The sequence below is a fragment of the Pristis pectinata genome, chromosome 4, assembly GCF_009764475.1.
Source record: "Pristis pectinata isolate sPriPec2 chromosome 4, sPriPec2.1.pri, whole genome shotgun sequence".
In the NCBI taxonomy this organism is placed as follows: Eukaryota; Metazoa; Chordata; class Chondrichthyes; order Rhinopristiformes; family Pristidae; genus Pristis; species Pristis pectinata.
In genome coordinates this window covers 103953835-103973056 of record NC_067408.1, presented here as the reverse complement: position 1 = coordinate 103973056, position 19222 = coordinate 103953835, and the positions used below count along the sequence as shown (strand labels likewise).

Sequence of the window (19222 nt, the reverse complement as noted above, 5' to 3'; positions counted from 1 at the left end):
AACTTTGTACTTATATTTAAATAGGAAAGTGGGGATAAACCAAGGAATTATAGGCCAGTCACCTTAAGGTGGCGAGCAAATTATTAGAATCAATTCTGAGAGATGAACTGTCACATGGAAAGGGCAAATTAGTTGGTAACGTTCACCATGGATTTGATAAGAGAAGGTTGTGTTTGATTAACTTAATAGAATTTCTTGACAAGTTAACAAGGTGGATCTATGAGGGCAGCGCTTATGTAATCGACATGAATTTTAGCAAGTCTTTTGACAAGGTCCCAAATAGCTCACTAGTCATTTTCTGTAGGGTTATCAATGATTTAGACTTGCATGTAGGGGGCATAATACAAAAATTGGCTGGGTGGTTTATAGTGAGAAGGGAAGCATTAAATAAAGATAGTCTGGTCATAAGTGGCAAATGGAAATCAATCTGGGGAAGTGCGAGGCAATGTTTTTATTTGGGCAGGTGCAACAAGGGAATATGCAGTAAACGGCAGAATATTGAGTGATGTGAAGAACAAAGGAACCTTAGAGTGCACGCCCAAGGTCCTTTAAAAGATGGCAGTTGGCATTCTTAAGGTGGTTAAAAAAAGACACACAGGATTTATTTATTCAGGCAAAGTAAATAAAAGCAGGGAGGTTATGTTGGAACTGTGTATGACATTATTTTACAGCACAGCTTGAGTACTGTGTACTGTTCTGGTCACCACAATAAAAGATTTATTGTGCCAGAGAAAATGCGGAGGTGATATACAAGCATGTTGCCAGGATGGGGAAACTGTATCTATGAGGAAAGACTGGATAATCGAGGATCATTTTCTCTGGAACTGAGGAAACCGAGTAAGGACAAAAGTGTATAAAATTATGAGGGGCCTAGACAGAATAATACAAAGGACATTTTTTCCCTTAGCAAAAGGGTCAAAAGCCAAGAGGAACAGATTTAATGTAATGGGTAGAGGTATTAGAGGGAAGAAATGAGCCTTTCAACCAGTCAATGGTAGGGATTTGGAACTTTCTACACACAAATAAACAGCATCTGCAATAATCAGACAGGTAACCTTGACAACCTGAATCGTGCATGCCCAGAAGGCCACTTCAGCTGGTGCATCTTGCGGAGGTGCATTGTTAGAGTGTAGGCCCAAGAAAAACATTTGCCACAGATGTGGCACTTGTATCGAGGCTTTGTTTCCCCCTGGAAAGAGGCAATAGTGACACATTGTATCATTGACTTGAAATATTTTTTGAAAACAAAATACAGTGTTCCTTTTCTTGTTCAAGCACAATTGGATAAACTCTTTAAAAGGTCATTGTATTCTTGAGGGCTTTTCTTCCACAAGATGGCAGTCAAGCTACAAAGATCCAATGTGACAACAGAATTAACCATTGGAATTAGTTCCTTGTTTACGTTGCACCTGCTTCAGTCACCAGCACTTGAACAGATCTCCAGTTCTGGTCACAGATCTTGCATGATGTTTTTGGGAAGTCAAATAGGGATAGGACATATACAGTGAGTGGTAGGGCACTAAGGGATGTTCATGAACAGAGAGATCTGGGGGTCCAAGTCCATAGCTCCCTGAGAGTGGCAAAAACAGGTCGATAGGGTAGTGAAAGCATGCTTATTTTATAGGCTGAGGCATAGAATATAAAAGCTGGGACTTCATGTTGCAACTTTACAAAACATAGGTTAGGTTGGAGCATCATGTGCAGTTTTAGTCCTCACGCTATAGGAACGATGTGATTGAGCTGGAGAAACTGCAGAGGAAATTCACCAGGATATTGCCTGAATTGGAGGACTTTAGTTATGAGAAGAGACTGGATAGGCTGGGCTTGTTTTCCCTGAACTGAAGGAGGCTGAGGGGTGACCTGATAGAAGTAGACAAGCTGATGGGAGGCATGGATAGGCAAAATCTTTTTCCCATGGTAGGCTATCAAAAACAAGAGGGCATAGATTTAAAGCGAAAAGGAGCTTTAATGGGAATCTGAGGGGTAAGTCTTCACCCACCCTCCCCTACAAACACCGAGTTGTTGATATCAGGAATGCAATGCCAGTGGAGGTATTGGAATCAGACACAATTACTACCTTTAAGAGGCATTTAGACAGGCAGTTAAATAGGCAAGGCAAAGGACAATACTGTCCTAATGCAGGCAAATGGGGTTAGCGCAGATGAGCAAAACAGTTGGAATAGGCGTGCTGTACGACTTTTCAATGTAAAATCCAGCAATATGGAAACTCACCAAAAGTGGGCAAGAGATACAGGAGGAAAAGGTGAGATGAACAGTTAAGAGGGAGGCAAAAATAAGAAACAAGAAGATTAAAAGGGTTGGATACCACAATTCTAAAGTGATTTCAAATTCATGTCTCCAAAGTACACAAAATTCCACAGTAATTTACTCACCTCATGTATTCTTCTATAGTGCTGTTTAAGTGTTTGCACACTGCGAGCACTAAAATTACACCCATCAGAGCTGCAGTGGTATGTGGGCTCATCATTATGTGTTTCAATGTGCTTCCTTAGGTCATACAAATTCTTAAAACTGGAAATGAAGGGAAAAACATGGATTATACATTGCCTTTAATAGAAGGAATTTTAGAGAAATACAATTTCATACATTGACAACAGCCTCCTTTACCTTCTCACCACACACCTTAAAGCCATACATTTTTAGAAAGTAGTTACACTTTCTAATCTCCAAAACCCTATTTTAATATAATACATATTAATAACATTTAAACATACCAACATTTTCAGCTTTGTTACACAGCCATAAATTTAATCCAAATAGACAAAGAAATAATGTAAAGCTGTCACTTAAACAAAGCGTAAGATAATGTCACACAACCTAATTTTCAAATTAAGAGGTACAAAGTTCATTGAAAGCGTCTATCTTTTAAAGTAATTACTAGGGTTTTTATTATCAATTAATCATCATGATTGGTTCCTATAATTCCCTCACCTTAATGCCCAATTTCAAGATAAACCATCTTGGCAATTGCTTAGCCATAAAGCTTACTGTTCAGGAAATTCCTAACAAGGCAATCCGTCAAATCAAAGCGGAACAATGGAAGTAGAAGTTTTTATGGCTCTGGGCTATTTTTTTGGATATTATACTAAATATTCTTATCAGATGCAACAGATGAACGCTTTCTACCTTGCTACTACATACCCATGTCCTTTTAATCAAGCCACAGCTTGTTCTGCTGCACTTTGGTAATGGGGATAACTGAGAAAGCTTAAAAACAAATTCTTTTCCTCAATTATGACAGCAATGCTCTGCAGAACTGGTTCCAAAGAATGCGACTTAGATGTAGATGCAGCTTTGCTTTGTGCGTCTATGTTGTTGCGCACCAAAAACCAGAAGCAGAGTCACTCACAGCAAACAGTCTAAAATTTACTGCCCAGGATGTACAGCATATATAAACCAGAGAATCCAAGGTTTAAGCTGCAATCTGTGGGCATATTAGTTTCCCAAGATTCCTGGAGGTGGGCACCAGAAGCAGACAGCAGTCATGACAACAAGGTAGACAGTTCTGAAAGACAACAATGCTTTGAAAGACCTAGGGAAATCAATGGAAATTTTAGAAGCAATGGCAGTTGGGCCCACTGTGTTTTATCATATGAAGTGTGCAATGATTGTGTTTTTGAGAAGGAAGAAGCACTTTGAGTGTCAGCTGGAGAGGAGGCCTGAAGGAAAGCTCAACATTCAATCTATTGGTGAGACCGGGGTGAAGGAAATGAAGCTACTGAATGAAGCCATGAAAGAATCAAGCCTGGAAACTGGAGAAAATATCTTCTTCATTCCTAAAATCAAGAAGCACTTCCATTTATATACTGCTTTTAACATTCCAAGATCACTCAAGTTACTTCACAAGAGCATCATCAAATGAAAAGTTGACACCAAGCCACAAAAGGATACATTAGTTGACTAAAGGCATGACTTAAGTTTCCTACAGAAGAGAGATAGTAGTAGTAGTTTAGGGCCTTGACATCTGACATTTTCACAATAGCGATCTTTTGGAAAAATTTAATTATTAGTATCATCGATGCTGTCCCCACAAAATCTTCCAAATTCATAAAAAGTACGAGCGAACCCATATCAGTGTTCTCTCACAGGCTAACATTGCCAGTAGTGAGATTCTAGTTACTCACTCAGCTACATTGGACAGGTTACGATACCATACTCCTGAAACAGGCACTCTACTCTAATCTCTATCATGAGAAGATATTATCAGATGAACAGAAAAAGATTCAAGGATGTGCTCAAGATCTCCTTGAAGAAGTGCAACATCCTCACTGGCTCCTGGGAAACTCTGGCCCAGAGCTGCTCAAAGCAAAGATGGAACATGTGGAATGATACCCTGCGTATGTGGTGGACCACCTCACAAATTATCCATCTACCTGCTCAGTAGGTCACAACCTGCCCCATCTGTAGAAGAACCTGTGGTTTCAACAGTGGTCCACCAGGCCCCTCAAGACTGTCTCGTCATTGAGTATGACATGATTAATCTATGCCAGTCTCAACTCCTCCAGTGCCAGTTTCCCATTATCCTCAATTCTGCCATCTTTCAAATATTTATCAACCTCTACCTCATACACATCTAATGAACTGGCCTCCACCACCCTCAGGGGCAGAGAATTCCAAAAAGTCACCACCCAAGAGAAGAAATCTCTATGCACCTCAGTTTAAAAGATGTGCTCTTATTTTGTAGCTTTATCCTCTTATTTTTGCTATTGGGATAGGCAAAAATATCATCAGCCCTTTTCTCCACTAAATCAGTGTGCTGAAAGTACCAATCAATGCTTATGCTATACAGCAGAAATTTGAGCAACTACCACAAGTTACCTGTTTTCACAGAAGTCACACCCATATGGCCTCTCATCACAGTGGCGGAATTTGATATGGGTCCTTAATGAGGAGAAAGTAGTGCAGGTCATATCACAGAGTGGGCATTTAAACTGGTTCACTAGTAAAGAGAAACATGGATTAAACTACTAAATCAAAAAATCTTATTTTCCATTTGCTTTAATTCACTTTTAGTTTTTTTGCCTCTGCCATTCTATTGTGTGAAAGTGCCTAGCTGTTAATCTGCTAATCACTACAAAAAAAGGATCTGAGATTCGGTAGGGATAGATAGAGGAGCAGAAGCAGTTAGAGATGGCAGTATTAAACCCACAATGTTCTGCAGCGATAGTGCGTGGTATCACAGCAGAACATTGTGGGTTTCCTACTGCCATTTTTACCCCCTCCTTAAATGAGCACATTTCATTCTGCCACAAGCCAAGAGGCTGCCAGTATTCTATTCATATTAGAAAGATATTTCTCCGGTAAAACTTAATTTATGATTACAAGTACCATGTGATACAAATTTAATACATTCCTTCTGTTCCCTCAGTGCTTGTTGCAAAGGACTATGTAAGGTTTGTCAATTCTCCAGGCTGGAAGCATTTAGAACAATGTGTTTTTGGAGACATGGCAAACCATTGGCCACTTTCCTCACTGTGCATTGCAATCAAAATTAGTGAGATCAAATCCCATGGCCAGAATTCACAAACCTTGAAGAGCCTCTAATGCAGTACTGGGGGAGTTCTGCACTTCTTTTAGGATGAAAAGATAATCCAAAGCCTTGAATGTCTTATCGGGTGACACAAGATACCACTGGTCTGTTTGAATAGTGGTGGTGTTTCCTCAAACAACTTCACTAAACAGATGATCTGGTCATTACCACATTGCTATTGTGGAACTTGCTGCAAAAGGGCAAGAAAAATGCAGCTGAAAGTCTCTCTTATGCTGGAGGCCCTGGATGCTTTGGCATTAAAATGGCAGGGAGGGTTTCAGATCTTTGGCGGGACACCCAAAAAAAACTCATCCGTAATTTGCATACAGATGGTTAAACCTCAATCCTAACTAGCATTTGCAGGCAGACGATCATCTTCACTGCTGGGGAATGTACAAGCAGACCAGCAAGGTAAAAATGTTTACGTCTTGCGTGGGCTAAGCCTTTAGTCTGTCTCCAAAGGCATTAATGGTAAATTGCAATTATGCTTTTTTTGTGCTGCTTTCACCTGGGGACAGGACAAGGAGGTAACACGGACCTAGCAGAAGTGGCTGGTTATTGCTCAGAGCTGTTTGTAAGAGGAATGAACGTGCATTTATACAATTCTATTTTTAATCCTCAGAACAGATCTAAACCATGGGATGAACACAAGACCAGATTGCATCTATTTTAATGCAAGGTGTCCGAGTAGTAAGACAGATGAACTTAGAGTGCTGATCAACACATGGGAATATGATATTGTTGCTACCACAGAGACATGATTGAAAGAAGGGCAGGACTGGCAACTCAACACTCCAGGGTACAGAATCTTCAGGCATGACAGAGAGGGTGGCACTATAACTTATTAAGGAATCCATTACTCTGGTAATGAGGGAGGATATCCTACAAGGCTCTTCAAATGAAGCCATATAGATAGAGTTTAGGAATAAAAAATGGGGACAATTGTTTTATTGAGGGTCTACAAAGGCCTCCTAACAGTCAGCAAGAGATAGAGGAGCAGATATGTAGACAAATAGCAGAGATGGAAAAGTAATAGGATTATAGTACCAGAGAATTTCAACTTCCCCAATTCTAAATGGCATGTCTTTAGTGTAAAAGGTGTAGAGGGAATGGAAGTTTTAAAGTGATCAAGTAGTTGTTATTGAACCAGTACAATGATAGTCCTGCTAAAGAAGAGGCATACTGGATCTAATCTTAGGGAATGGAGCTGGGCAAGTAACTGAAGTGTCAGTGGGAGAGAATTTTGGAGATAGACAATGGAACTCCAAGTATAAAAGTTGTTATGTAAAGAGATAAGGATGGTTCAGAAATTGAGGGTGTTTGAAATGGGGAGGGGGGGGTGAGACGAACTTCAATATCAAGACAGGAGCTGACAAGAATAGACTGGGAGCAGGTAGGTCTACATCGGACAAATGGCATTCAAAAGTGAAACAAGGAGAATTGAAGGCCAACATGTTTTGTTAAGGGTGAAAAGTACGTACAGCAAACCCAAGGAACACTGGATGTCAACGGATATCAAGAGCTGGATTAAAAGAAAAGGAAACATAAGGCAGGGGTACAGAACTGAAAACAGGAGAGGCCCTTCAAGACTGTGGAAAACATTGGGGTACACTAAAGGGATAAGAAAGGCAAAGAGGGGGTACAAAATCTCACAGGCAGACAAGATGAAGTAAATTAATGGCAAGAAGGTAACCAGGAAAAGAGTAGGGCCTAATATGAAGCAAAATTCCGATCTAGAAGAGCTAGAGGACATAGGTGAGACCTTAAAGTAATACTTCTCATCTGTATTCACTAATGAGAAGAACACTGTAGTTAGAGAATTGAGGGGGGAGCACTGAAATCCTATAACTTTTTTTATGTAAACAAAGGAGGTATCAGATGTTTTAGCAGGTTTAAATGTGGTTAAATCCACAGGTCCTGGTGGGATACATCCCAGGCTGCCATGGGAGGCAAGGGAGAAGATTGCTAAGGCCCAAGAGAGATGTTTAAGTTATTCCTGGCCATGGGTGGGGTGACAGATGACTTGAGGACAACAAATATGGTACCCTCATTCAAGGAGGACAGCAGGAATAAACGAGGTAATTACAGTGAGTCTAACATCAAAGATAGGGAAGTTATTGAAAAATATTCTGAGGAACTGGATTAATCTACACTTGGAAAGGCAGGGATTAATCAAAGATTGTCACTATGGTCTTGTTGGGGGGGGGGGGGTTCCTGTTTGACTAATTTGACTGAATTTTTTGAATTCGAAGCTGTAATAAAGTGTGAGGTCTGTATGGCAGTTACAGTCTACAAGGACTACAGTAAAGTCTTTGACAAGGTCTGATCCAAAACATTAGAGCCCATGGGATCCAGCACAAGTTGAAAAACTGGATCCAAAATTGACTTGGTAATAGGAGGCAGAGGGTGATGATGGAGGGCTGTTTTTGTGATTGTAAGCCTGTGAACAGTAGTGTATCCTAGGGTTCAGTGCCAGGATCTTTATTTTTGTCACGTAATCTAACAATTTGGATATGAATATAGGAAGTACGATCAGTAAATTTGCAGATGTGCCTGCATTGTTTTTTTTCCTTTAGTACTACCTCAACGTATGGAATAATCTGCAAATGACACAGTAATCAGTGGTGCTGTTGATAGTGACGAGGATAGTTACAGTCTACAGGATGATACTGACCAAATGGTAAGATGGGTAGAATTATGGTAGATGGAATTTAACCCTGATAAGTGCAATGCAGTGCCCTTTGGAAGGACTAATAAGGATAGGGCACACACAATGAATGGTAGGGTCCTAGTGAACATTGAGGAATAACAAGATCTTGGTGTACAAATCCAAGGATCCCTGAATGTTGCAGCATTTCTGTGCTATAGCTCTATGACTGCAAAAGTCGTAGAAAATATTTTGAAGAATTGGTGCCTATCATTTTGTAACATTCAGTTATCTAGTGAGGGCAGCACGGTAGTGTAGCGGTTAGCATAACACTATTGCAGCGCCAGTCACCCAGGTTCAATTCCGCCGTTGTCTGTAAGGAGTTTGTACGTTCTCCCCATGACTGTGTGGGTTTCCTCTGGTTTCCTTCCACATTCCAAGAGATGTACGGGTTAGGAAGTTGTGGGCATGCTATGTTACCGCCGGAAGCATGACGACTCTTGCAGGCTGCCCCCAGCACATTCCAAGATTGTGATGGTTGTTAACACAAAAAGTCACATTTCACTGTGTGTTTCAATGCACATGTGACTAATAAATATTATCTAATAGATAATATTCAGTTATCTATTACTTTTGCTTTGATTGAATGAGAATTGTGGTCTGGTGAATTCTCAGTTCTTCAAATATTATAAAGAGATCTTTTCACCTATGACTGGGCAGAGAGATCAGAGTTTTTGCAGCTCATCTAAAATGTGACACCTCTGAGGGTATATCCCCTCTCTCCACCCTGCCCCAACCCCATCAGCACTTTACTCAATTGCCAGCCTCAGTTAAGCACATGGATCTTTACTTCTAAACTGCATTACTTGGCTCTTTCTGCCCATCATCCCTCACCCCTCCTCAATCGTGTAGTGGTTAGCGCAACACTATTACAACACCAGCGACCCGGGTTCAATTCTGACCACTGTAAGGAGTTTGTACATTCTCCGTGACTGCATGGGTTTCCTCCGGGTGCTCCGGTTTCCTCCCACATTCCAAAGGCATATGGGTTAGGAAGTCATGGGCATGCTACGTTGGCACCCGAAGCGTAGAGACACTTGTGGGCTGCCCCCAGAACACACTGCGCAAAAGATGCATTTCACTGTGTGTTTCAATGTACATGTGACTAATAAAAAAAATCTTATCTTACCTACCGGCTCATCTCAGCACCCCCCCCCCCCCCCCCCCCCCCAACTTCTTTAAACTGGCTATTTTCCCTCTCCACTCTCAGTCACAATGCATGGTCTCAACCCAAAAATGTGGCAATTCTTCTCTTCAACCCCTACCCCTCCCCCACCCCCCCACCACAGATGCTGCTCAACCTGCTGAGTTCCTCCAGCAGTTTTTTGCTACTTAGTAAAGAACTGCACTACATGCATCAGTGTGTATATTTTCTGCAGGGCTGAATCACCACCACCTCAATCACTTCACAGGGCAGAACTGCACAAGAACATCAACTATCCTATGGAGTACTGAAGGGCAGAATTTGATAACATTAACCCACACTGTGTTCTCAATTATGTATGTGCAACCTACCATGATTCCGCACGTGGTCCCGTAGCAGTCTTTCATTTGCGAACTGCTTGTCACAGTGCTGACAGGGAAATGTCTTCTCTAAAGTTAAACAGAAATAAGTATGTTCTGAAAATTTGAGTGGAGTTCAAAGATCATCCTTTCAACATTCAGTAATTTTGCTATCTGCTCCACGTGTGACAAATTAGCTACTTCATCACAGGAGGCCTATAATTTTTATATCAGGAAATGTCTCCACTTGTGGAACAGAGCAAAACTAGGTGGAATAAATACCAAAAATCCTAAAGAAATTCAGGAGGTTCTTTTTATCCTGACAGTGATTAGAATGTGGAACTTGGTACCATGTGAACCAGCACAGGTAAATGGCAGGGATAGCTATTTAAGCACATAAAGGAAATAAAACGATACACTGATAGAACAAGATGAAGTCAAGTGGAAGTAGGCATACATGGAACATTAACTTCAGCATGGAGTAGTTGGCCAAACAGCCCATTTCAGTGTTATGAATTCTACAGAGAACTATAAGATACAATAGGAAATTGTGTGTCTTTAAGAAAAAGAAACAAGATTTGTGGAAACAGGAAGAGGATGCAAACTAGAAAATGTCAGAGGGTTTTTACAAATACTTAATATAACTCATAAACTGTCTGAATGACTGTCAGCATTTTTTTGAAATCTTTACTTAAAGACCAAAATGGAAATTTTGTTGTTATACAAAAGACAAGATCATTTTCACAACAGCATCCTCTGCTCACTATCTGAGGAGATGAGGCCTGGGGCAGATCGCCCATTATTACATTGAATAGTGGAGCAGTTTTCAGGAGTTAGGTGGTCTACTCCTGCTTCTATTTTCTTATGTAATCCCAAAGTTTACAGGGCACCAGCCATACTTAATAATACAAGACCAATCCTGCTGAGGTTCTCAACAAACACGAGGTTTTATGTGCATAGATTAGCAATATCAATTTGTGGTGTTTAGTTATTTCACCACTAGGAAGCATTAAGATACCAGGAACACCATGCTCACTCCTTCAAGTTCCCTGATGAGAATGCATTGCACAAGTTGTGTAATCAGACAAGGTTCAAGCAATCTATATCTGACTCCATTTGGTGAGGAAAGGGAAAGCATGATTAAGAAGGGAGAAATTTGACATTCTGTGCACTCCTAGTGTCCTGTTTTTCAAATGTGTGTGAAATTACTTGAGTTAAAGGATGTTTAATCATAATGGAAAAGTCATCAGAGTTCCTAATCTCAACTCTGTATTTACACATTGTTGCATGGAAGGCATGTTTGTCATTACACACGAATCAGAAATGTTACTGAAATTTCACCAAGCAAATTACTTGGGCTAAATTAAGCAAAAACATAAACAAAAAATTCATCTGAAGCAGTCACATACGCTCATTTGAGGTCTGCCGGCGAACATGGTCATAAAACTTAGTATTATTGGAAAACATCCCTCCGCAGTTGGGACAGGAGGCAACCTTCTCCTGTGTGTGACTCCGCAAATGCTCCCGAAGTTTAAACTTGATTTTAAATGTAGCACCACAACCTGGAATATTCATTAAATAGAAGTATTTAGTTTGTTCATAATCAAACAAATACATTCTTATAAATGCTCACACAAGCAAAGAAAATTTATGACACAGAAGGCCATTCGACTCATTGTGTCTGTACCACTTCTAAAAGAGCTACCCTGCTGAATCCCATCGTTCAGCAAAAGGAACATAGTCCTGCAGGTACACATTCAGTACTTTTTAAAATATGATGAGAGTTTCTATCTCTATCACCCTCTCAGGCAGTGATTTGTAGACCATAAAAACATTTTCCTCATCTCCCCGTAAACCCTTCCACCAATCCTGTGTTCCAAGGAAAACAGTCCCAGCTTATCCAATCTTTTCTCATAGCTACATTTTCCAGTCCTGGCAACATCTACATAGACCTCCTCTGCACCCTTCCTAGTTCAATCACATCTTTCTTGTAAGGTGTTGATCAGAACTGTAAATAGTATTGACATAACTAGTGTATACAATTCGAGCATAGCCCCCAGCTCTTATATGCTCTGCTTCAGCTAATAAAAGAATGCAAACATATGCCTTTTTAACTACTGGTTTTCAGAAAAACCCACCAGGTTCATTGTTGTCCTTCATGGACTCCAGACTAACAATGATATGATTGACTGTAATTGTTCTCTGAAATGTTAAGCAAACCATTTACATGAAGGGCATTTAGGAGTGAGCAGTAAATATTAGCCTATCCAACAGCATCCCCATCTACAAACAAATAAATGAAACCCCATTCCAAGAGGACAATGGCTGAAGTGTGGTTAAAAGGAAACTTCAGTGCAGTGAAAAAAGATTGCTGTATTCATGTTGTTCTTGAGCACTATATTAAAAAAACATTTGGAATTGAGCAAAAATGTCTTAATTAATAAAGGGCCTTCACATAATTAGGGCATTACAACCAATTCTTTTTCCAAATTGTAGTCACAATTATAATGTAAAAACCATAACTCCAATCCAGTAAGTGAAAAGATAATCTGTTTTTCCTTCATAGGTGTTGGTCAAGTCTAAATACTAGGAAGTACCCTCCCTGCAATCCACAAAAGAATGCAATGAATGACTTGAACATTAAGTAAATTATTTAAATTACAAGTCCAATCATTTAACCTTGAATACACATGTTCACGGCTACAAAAAAAAGGGCAAGTTGCAGGCTGAATGAGATAGTTATGGTAGGTTTGACCTCCACATCACTGCAAATGCTCTGGGTCAGCAATGCCTCACAACTGCTGACAGCATCAGTCCATGACTACTGTTGCAGTTTCTTTGGCCCTGGATAGAGATATACTGGCAGACCGGTCAACCTATTCTTGGTTACGGGATCAGGGCAGCCCATCAAGATTTAAAAACAAGCTAGATGTTTTGGATTGTTCAAGGCTGCAGACTGGTCATAAAATGAATAATAATAGGGTTCACATGAATAGCAGAATTTAAATGTCAGTCTTATTACTTGCTTTGGCCATTTATATCTCTAGATTACCTTTCCAGCAGCATGAAATGGCTTCACCTTTGTTAGGAAGAATTTCTTTATCCGTGCACTGTCCATGCATATCTACATGCCGGTAAAACCATTCTGGATTGTCAAATGTACTCTGGGAGCAAAAAAGGCAATCAACACATGGGTAAAAGATGTCAAATTGGGAACTCTGAAGCAATGATCTTCCAGATTGCAAGTCAGCATAGTCATAATCCTTTGAAAGCTCAAGCTTCACTAATTTTTCATATTGTAGCAATTTAATGTTTAAGACAACATAAAAGCTTTTCCTTTTATAGTATGATGTCTTAAATATCTCAAAATTATTCACACTCACTTCAGGAAGTTATGGATTTGAGTCCCAATCTAAAGATTCCAATACAAAATTTAGGGTGAGAGTCCAGTAGGACTGAGAGATTGCTGTACTGATGGAGGTACCACGCAGATGCAAAAAATCCCATGAAACTTTTTCCAAAGAAGAGCTGGGAGTTTTCCATGGTGTTCCATTTATGCCTCAATCAACACCACTAAGCAAAGTATTTGGTCATCAACCGCAACTACCATTTACTTATCATTGCAAAAATTCCCCATGATATTTCTCATAAGCATTATCAAACAAAATTTGATGCTGAGACAAATAAGGAATATTAAGCAGTTGACCAAAAGCTTAGTCATGATTTGGTGGCTGCTGTGCACAACCAGCTGCCACATTTTCTATATGACCACAGTGTGACTAGTTTCAAAAGCATTCATTAGCTGCAAATCTCTCCAGAGCATCAAGTGATTGCAGAAAACACAATATTACTGCAAATCTTTCTTTCACAATGAGTTACTCCTGAAATGCAGTAACTTTTATAAAGGTCATTCTGACATCCATTAATTGAAAAGTAAAAATTCTTGTTTGATGAACTGTCTTTGACCCGAAACATTAACTCTGTTTCTCTTTCCACTGATGCGGCCGACCTGCTGATTATTTCCAGCTTTTATTTTAGATTTCCAACATCTGCAGTTAGTTATTTTTGATTTTCAAATCTCGTTTTACTGATGTTGATTAAGTATTGGCCTGGATACTGGGACAACTCACCCGAATCAATTTAAGTTGGATGTCAGTTGAAAATCCTCATCCTTAAAAATACACCAGTTGTACTTTCAACCCCATTCCTGCCACAACTTTTCTACTCTTTTGAAGAGGATGACTCTTACAGAAATGTTTTCTAGATGTCATGTACCTTTATTCCACTGTCCTATCCAGCTGTTCCTTACTTCAAAGTCGAGTTTATTGTCATAGGCACAAGTATACGTATGCACAGGTGCAATGAAAAACTTAATTGCAGTAGGCAATTCACAGGCACATAGCATTAGAGACAACATTCATAAGAAAAACATAAATTATACAAAATTATGCAAGAAAGCACAAAATTAAAACATAAAAAAAGGTCCATTGTAATGCAAAGTTGTTGTAGTGTTGCTATACTGAGGCAGTGATTAGGGTTGTGCAGGTTGGTTCAAGAACCGAATGGTTGAAGGAAAGTAGCTGTTCTTGAACCTGGCGGTGTGGGACTTCAGGCATCAGTACCTCCTGCCCGATCGTAGCTGTGAGAAGATAGCATGGCCCAGATGGTGGGGATCTTTGATGACAGATGTTGCCTTCTCACGTAGGTACTACCAATTGTACACGATGTATTGGGCTGAATGCACAGGGATGTAAGAAGCTGCAAAGTAGCTTCTTACATGCGCAGGAATGTAAGAAGCTACTCTGCAGCTTCTTACATTCCTGCGCATTCGAATTGCCGTAACAGACCATGATGTACCAGTCAGGATACTTTCCACAGTACATCTGCAGAAGTTTATTAGAGTGTTCAGTGACATGCCAAGCCGTCTTAACCTTTTAAGAAAGTAAAGGTGCTGGTGCGTCTTCCTTGCAATTGCATCTATTTGCTGGGCCCAGGGTAAGTCATTTGATATGTTAATGCCCAGGAATTTAAAAGCTGTTGAACCTCTCCACCGCCGATCCCCCAAAGTAGACAGGCACACGTTCGCCCTCCTTCCCACTCCTTAAGTCAACGATCAGTTCTTTAGTTTCACTGATGTTTAGTGAGAGGTTGCTGCTACGTCGCAGCTCAACCAGGTGTCCTATCTCACTCATCACTATGCTGACCCATCACCCACCTGTGATTCATCCAACAACAATGGTGTCTTTGGCGAATTTGTATATGGCATTGGAGCTGTGCTTAGCCACACAGTTGTGTGTATAGGGAGTAGAGCAGGGTGCGGCCTTGCGGTACACCTTCGTTGATGGTTAGCAAGGAGGAGATGTTCTTACCATTCCTGATTGAGGTCTGCTGATAGGAAATCAAGGATCCAGTTGCAGAGGGAGGCCGAGGTCTTGAAACGTCATGATGTCTGGATGGGATGATTATGTTGAACGTCGAGCTGTAGTCGATGAACAGTGGTCTGACGTACAAGTTCCTGTCGTCCAGATGGTCCAGTGCAGAGTGAAAAGCCAAAGGAATCGCATCTGCTGTTGACCCGTTGTGGCAAAAGGCAAATTGGAGCGGATCCTGAAGACCTCTGAGGAAGGAGTTGATTGGCCCCATAATCAACCTCTTGACGCACTTCATCATGGTTGACGTAAGCACTTCCAGATAGTAGTCACTGAGGCAGGTCACCACACTCTTCTCGGGCACCAGTACAATAGGTCACTTTTTGAAGTAGGTGGGAACCTCAGACTGCAGAAGTGAGGTTGAATATGTCCATAAATACTCCAGCCATTTGGTCTGCACAGATCTTTAGTACTCAGCCAGGTGTGCCGTCCGGACCAGACGCCTTTGGTGGATTCACCCTCTTGAAGGATGTCCAGATGTTGGCCTCAGAGACTGAGATTACAGGGTCATCCAGAGATGTGGAGGCTCGTGTGGGTGAGTCATAGCTCTCCCTATCAAAGCGTGCATAAAGGGCACTGAGCTCATCTGGGAGTGATAGATTGTTACCATTTATGCTACCCAATCTCACCTTGTAGGAAGTAATATTGTGCAAGCCCTGTCTCAGCTGTCGCGTGTCCATCTGTGATTCCAATTTAGTCCGAAATTGCCTCTTTGCGCTCACAATGGCCTTCTGAAGGTCACACCCGGACGTCTTGTATGACTGGGTCATCAGCCCTAAACACCACAGATCTAGCCTCCGTATATTATGAATCTCCTGGTTCATCTAGGGCTTCTGGTTGGGGAAGATTTGGAATGTTTTTGTGGGTACATGCTCATCCACACATGTGCTTATGAAGTCGGTGATGACTGCGACATATTCATTTAGGTCCGCTGATGAATCCTTGAACATAGTCCAGTCCACCGACTTGAAGTAATCCCAAATTTGCTCCTCCGCCTCTCCACCCAGCTCTTCGTAGACCTCTTCACCAGTGCCGTGCTCTTCGGTACCTGTCTATACGCAGGCAAAAGCAGCACAGCCAGGTGGTTGGTTTTACCCAAGTGCGGGCGAGGGATGGAGCAGTACGCGTTCCTGATGGTGGCATAGCAGTGGTCGAGTGTGTTGAGTCCTCTAGTGTTGTAGATAATGCATTGATAGTAGTTAGGCAGAGACTTCTTCAAGCTAACCTGATTAATGTCTCCCGCCATGACATGACAGGCATCGGGGTATGCTGCTTCATTCCTGTTGAGTACGGCACTTAGTTTGTCAACTGCTAGCTTGACGTGTCCTGAGGTGAGATGTAGACTGCAGTCAGGATGACAGAGGGGAACTCTCTAGGTAGATAGAACAGTTGGCGCTTCACTGCCAAATGTTCCAGGCTGGGAGAGGCCAGGAATAGGACAAGACTGCCACATCTGTGCACCATGAGTTTATCATAGAGCAGATGCTGCTACCTTTTCCCTTACTTGATGCTGCAGTCCAACTCATGCGGTGGATTGAAAATTCCTCAGGCTGGAGCTGTGTCAGGAGAGTTGGGGAAGAGGCATGTCTCTGTGAAACAGAGTACACAGCAGTCCCTCGTGTCCCTCTGGTAAAATAATCTTGCTCTCAGGTCTTTTATCTTGTTCCCCAGCAAATGTACATTGGCCAGAAGGATGCTAGGGGAGGTGGGTGGGGGAGGGAGTCTTAAGTCCCTACGCTTCAGTCTTACCCAAGTCCTCCCTGGCGACCACGTTTTCTGGCACAATGGAGGCCTCCCCAATGTTTCCAAGTGCTGTGTTAGCCTTCTGAGTGGTCCGTTCTGCCAAGTCTGTTGGGTCTGTCTAACGTTCGTAGGATCGCTAATGCATTTAAATGGCTTTAAAACACGTTATTTACTGCAGTAGCTTCCACTGCAGTTTTCAGTTTTAAAAGGTCAGATCTTGAGTACATAACTATATTCCTGTTAGCTGCCAGCAAAATGTCACCTCTCTCCAGCGCCATCTTGTGCTGCATCTTGAACTTTATTCATGTTATGTGGCAGGATTCATAGCTATGCTCATTACTGCTCCTTTCAGGTGCTTCTGGTTAAATCAAGAAACTTGGCTGTTTTATTTTTTAAATCCTTCAGTTAATTGTTGACAAGGCCAGCATTTATTGTCTAACCCCCTTGCCAGATCAGAGTTTGATACAATGGATGGCTTGTCATATCTACAAATGAAGAGTCAATCATATTGGTGAGGGTCAGGTTTCCTTGCCTGAAAAGACATTACTGAACCAGCTGGATTGTTACAAAAATCTAAAAGATTCACATTCAGCTTTTAAGCAGCAAATTAAGTTTGACCCAGTTTTTGAAGGTCCAAGGCTAATCGTACCCAAGTCCAACACACCAATGGTACTAAAGACATTCTAACTGACTTCTACTGTGCTTTGAAGGAGATGGAAGAAACAGGTTCCAGTCCAGATCATTATCAGAAGCTACAGTTTAAAAATAAAGTTGGCCATTTAAAACTGAGGCAGCTTTTTTGAATTCTCATCTACAAAGAGGATGGAAGCAGGGTCTTTGTATTTTTTTAAGGCAACTTGTGACAGAGAGAGCACCAGGATTAAGAGGGCAAGTGCACCATGTCTGCTGTGAAGTTGTTACAGGTATTTTCAGGAGATGCATAAATGGATTTAGCAATTTAATTGTATTATCTCACTTGGACTAAATACCAGGGAGTGGTCAATACTAGTGGGACCTTAATCCAGCAATTCAACATCCCTAGAGTAAAAGAAAAAATGGAAGATACAAGAAACCCATCTCAAAATATTGCCCTAAATTTTGCTGGAGTCATGCCACTAATTCTTTACCACAAAAAAAAGCACCACAATTTCAAAATTCACCAGAAGTATGAGTTTATAATGGTGTGGGAAAGACAAAAAGACATCTGGACCAATAGTCATTCTAGTTAACCAATGAGACTCAAGGGATCGAGAAGGAAAAAACAGGGTCAAATCAGGTGTAACAAAAGGAAGAGAAAAATAATTTTTTTTAATATAAATTCTTCATAGAGTTTGCTTTCTGGGACTTCAGAGTTTCAATTGCTCTTTTTCTAGGCTTCTGAAGTTTAGCGCATCACAGGACCACAAATCTTACTGTTTAAAAGCCCCTGCTTTTATGTATCAGCTGAACTCATTTTGACTTTTAATCTGTTTTAACAGTACAAATGCATCAATTTTTTGAAGCCTACAAGAAAGTTGAGGACAGGCTGCTGTATTTTTTACATGGCAACAAGACACATGGCAATTTATTTATAGTACAACTTTTTGTCACAAATTGTTCAATTTTCTTACCATCACATGAATCATCTAATGCGCATTTAAATATCACAAATTTTCCAGGCAATTTATGGGCCACTCTCTATTTTTTTTTCTAAGTGTACTGAGGTGGTAGAAATATTGAGAATCAAGGTCTATACTCACATCACAATGCTCCCACTGGCAAATGAAAGTCTCTGCAATCTCTGGGATCAGATTTTGGTTCTGACTATCCAGGGAGCACACTGGCAAATCAGGACGTAGTCGTTGCAGCTCTGAACCAAAGTATTTCAGCTTGGCGTGATAGCTGTGAAAGTTGACATGTACCACCAGTTCATTGGGCCCTTCCACTGCCAGGAAACCACAGCCTCGCCAAAGGCACTGGAACTCATCTGAAACGTGAATTCAAGAAAACTACCTAACACCTTAATAACTAATGAGGCTGGACAACAAGTTTTGTTTTTAGGTCCACTCCTTAGTGCTCACCTGGTGGATACTTCAAAACTTGCTGGTAAACTGTTTACTGAGAGAAAACTAATGAACAATATATGGTCAGAGTCACACATTACAGAAACTGGCCACACAGCCCATCACATCCATGCCAATCATCAATAATCCATCAACACAAATTCCACTTACCAGCACTTGGTCCTTAGCCTTTTATGCCTTGGCAATCTAGTCCTACTTAAATGTGTGAGTGTACCCTGCTTCCACT

At 41.0% G+C, this 19222-nt stretch overlaps 1 protein-coding gene across 4 annotated transcripts in view; it reads right to left on the bottom strand.

The window, feature by feature from the left end:
• Positions 1-19222, bottom strand: part of zgc:112083 (uncharacterized protein LOC550461 homolog) — a 28388-nt gene that overhangs the window by 5104 nt on the left and 4062 nt on the right. For all 4 annotated transcript variants that reach the window (XM_052015020.1, XM_052015019.1, XM_052015021.1 and 1 more), the window contains 7 exons: positions 18673-18899; positions 12814-12925; positions 11171-11323; positions 9774-9851; positions 4840-4960; positions 2394-2532; positions 1065-1189 (listed from right to left, as the gene is read on the bottom strand). In XM_052015020.1, coding sequence (XP_051870980.1) covers positions 1065-1189; positions 2394-2532; positions 4840-4960; positions 9774-9851; positions 11171-11323; positions 12814-12925; positions 18673-18899 — 955 coding nt within the window. The remainder of the gene's footprint in view (positions 1-1064; positions 1190-2393; positions 2533-4839; positions 4961-9773; positions 9852-11170; positions 11324-12813; positions 12926-18672; positions 18900-19222) is intronic.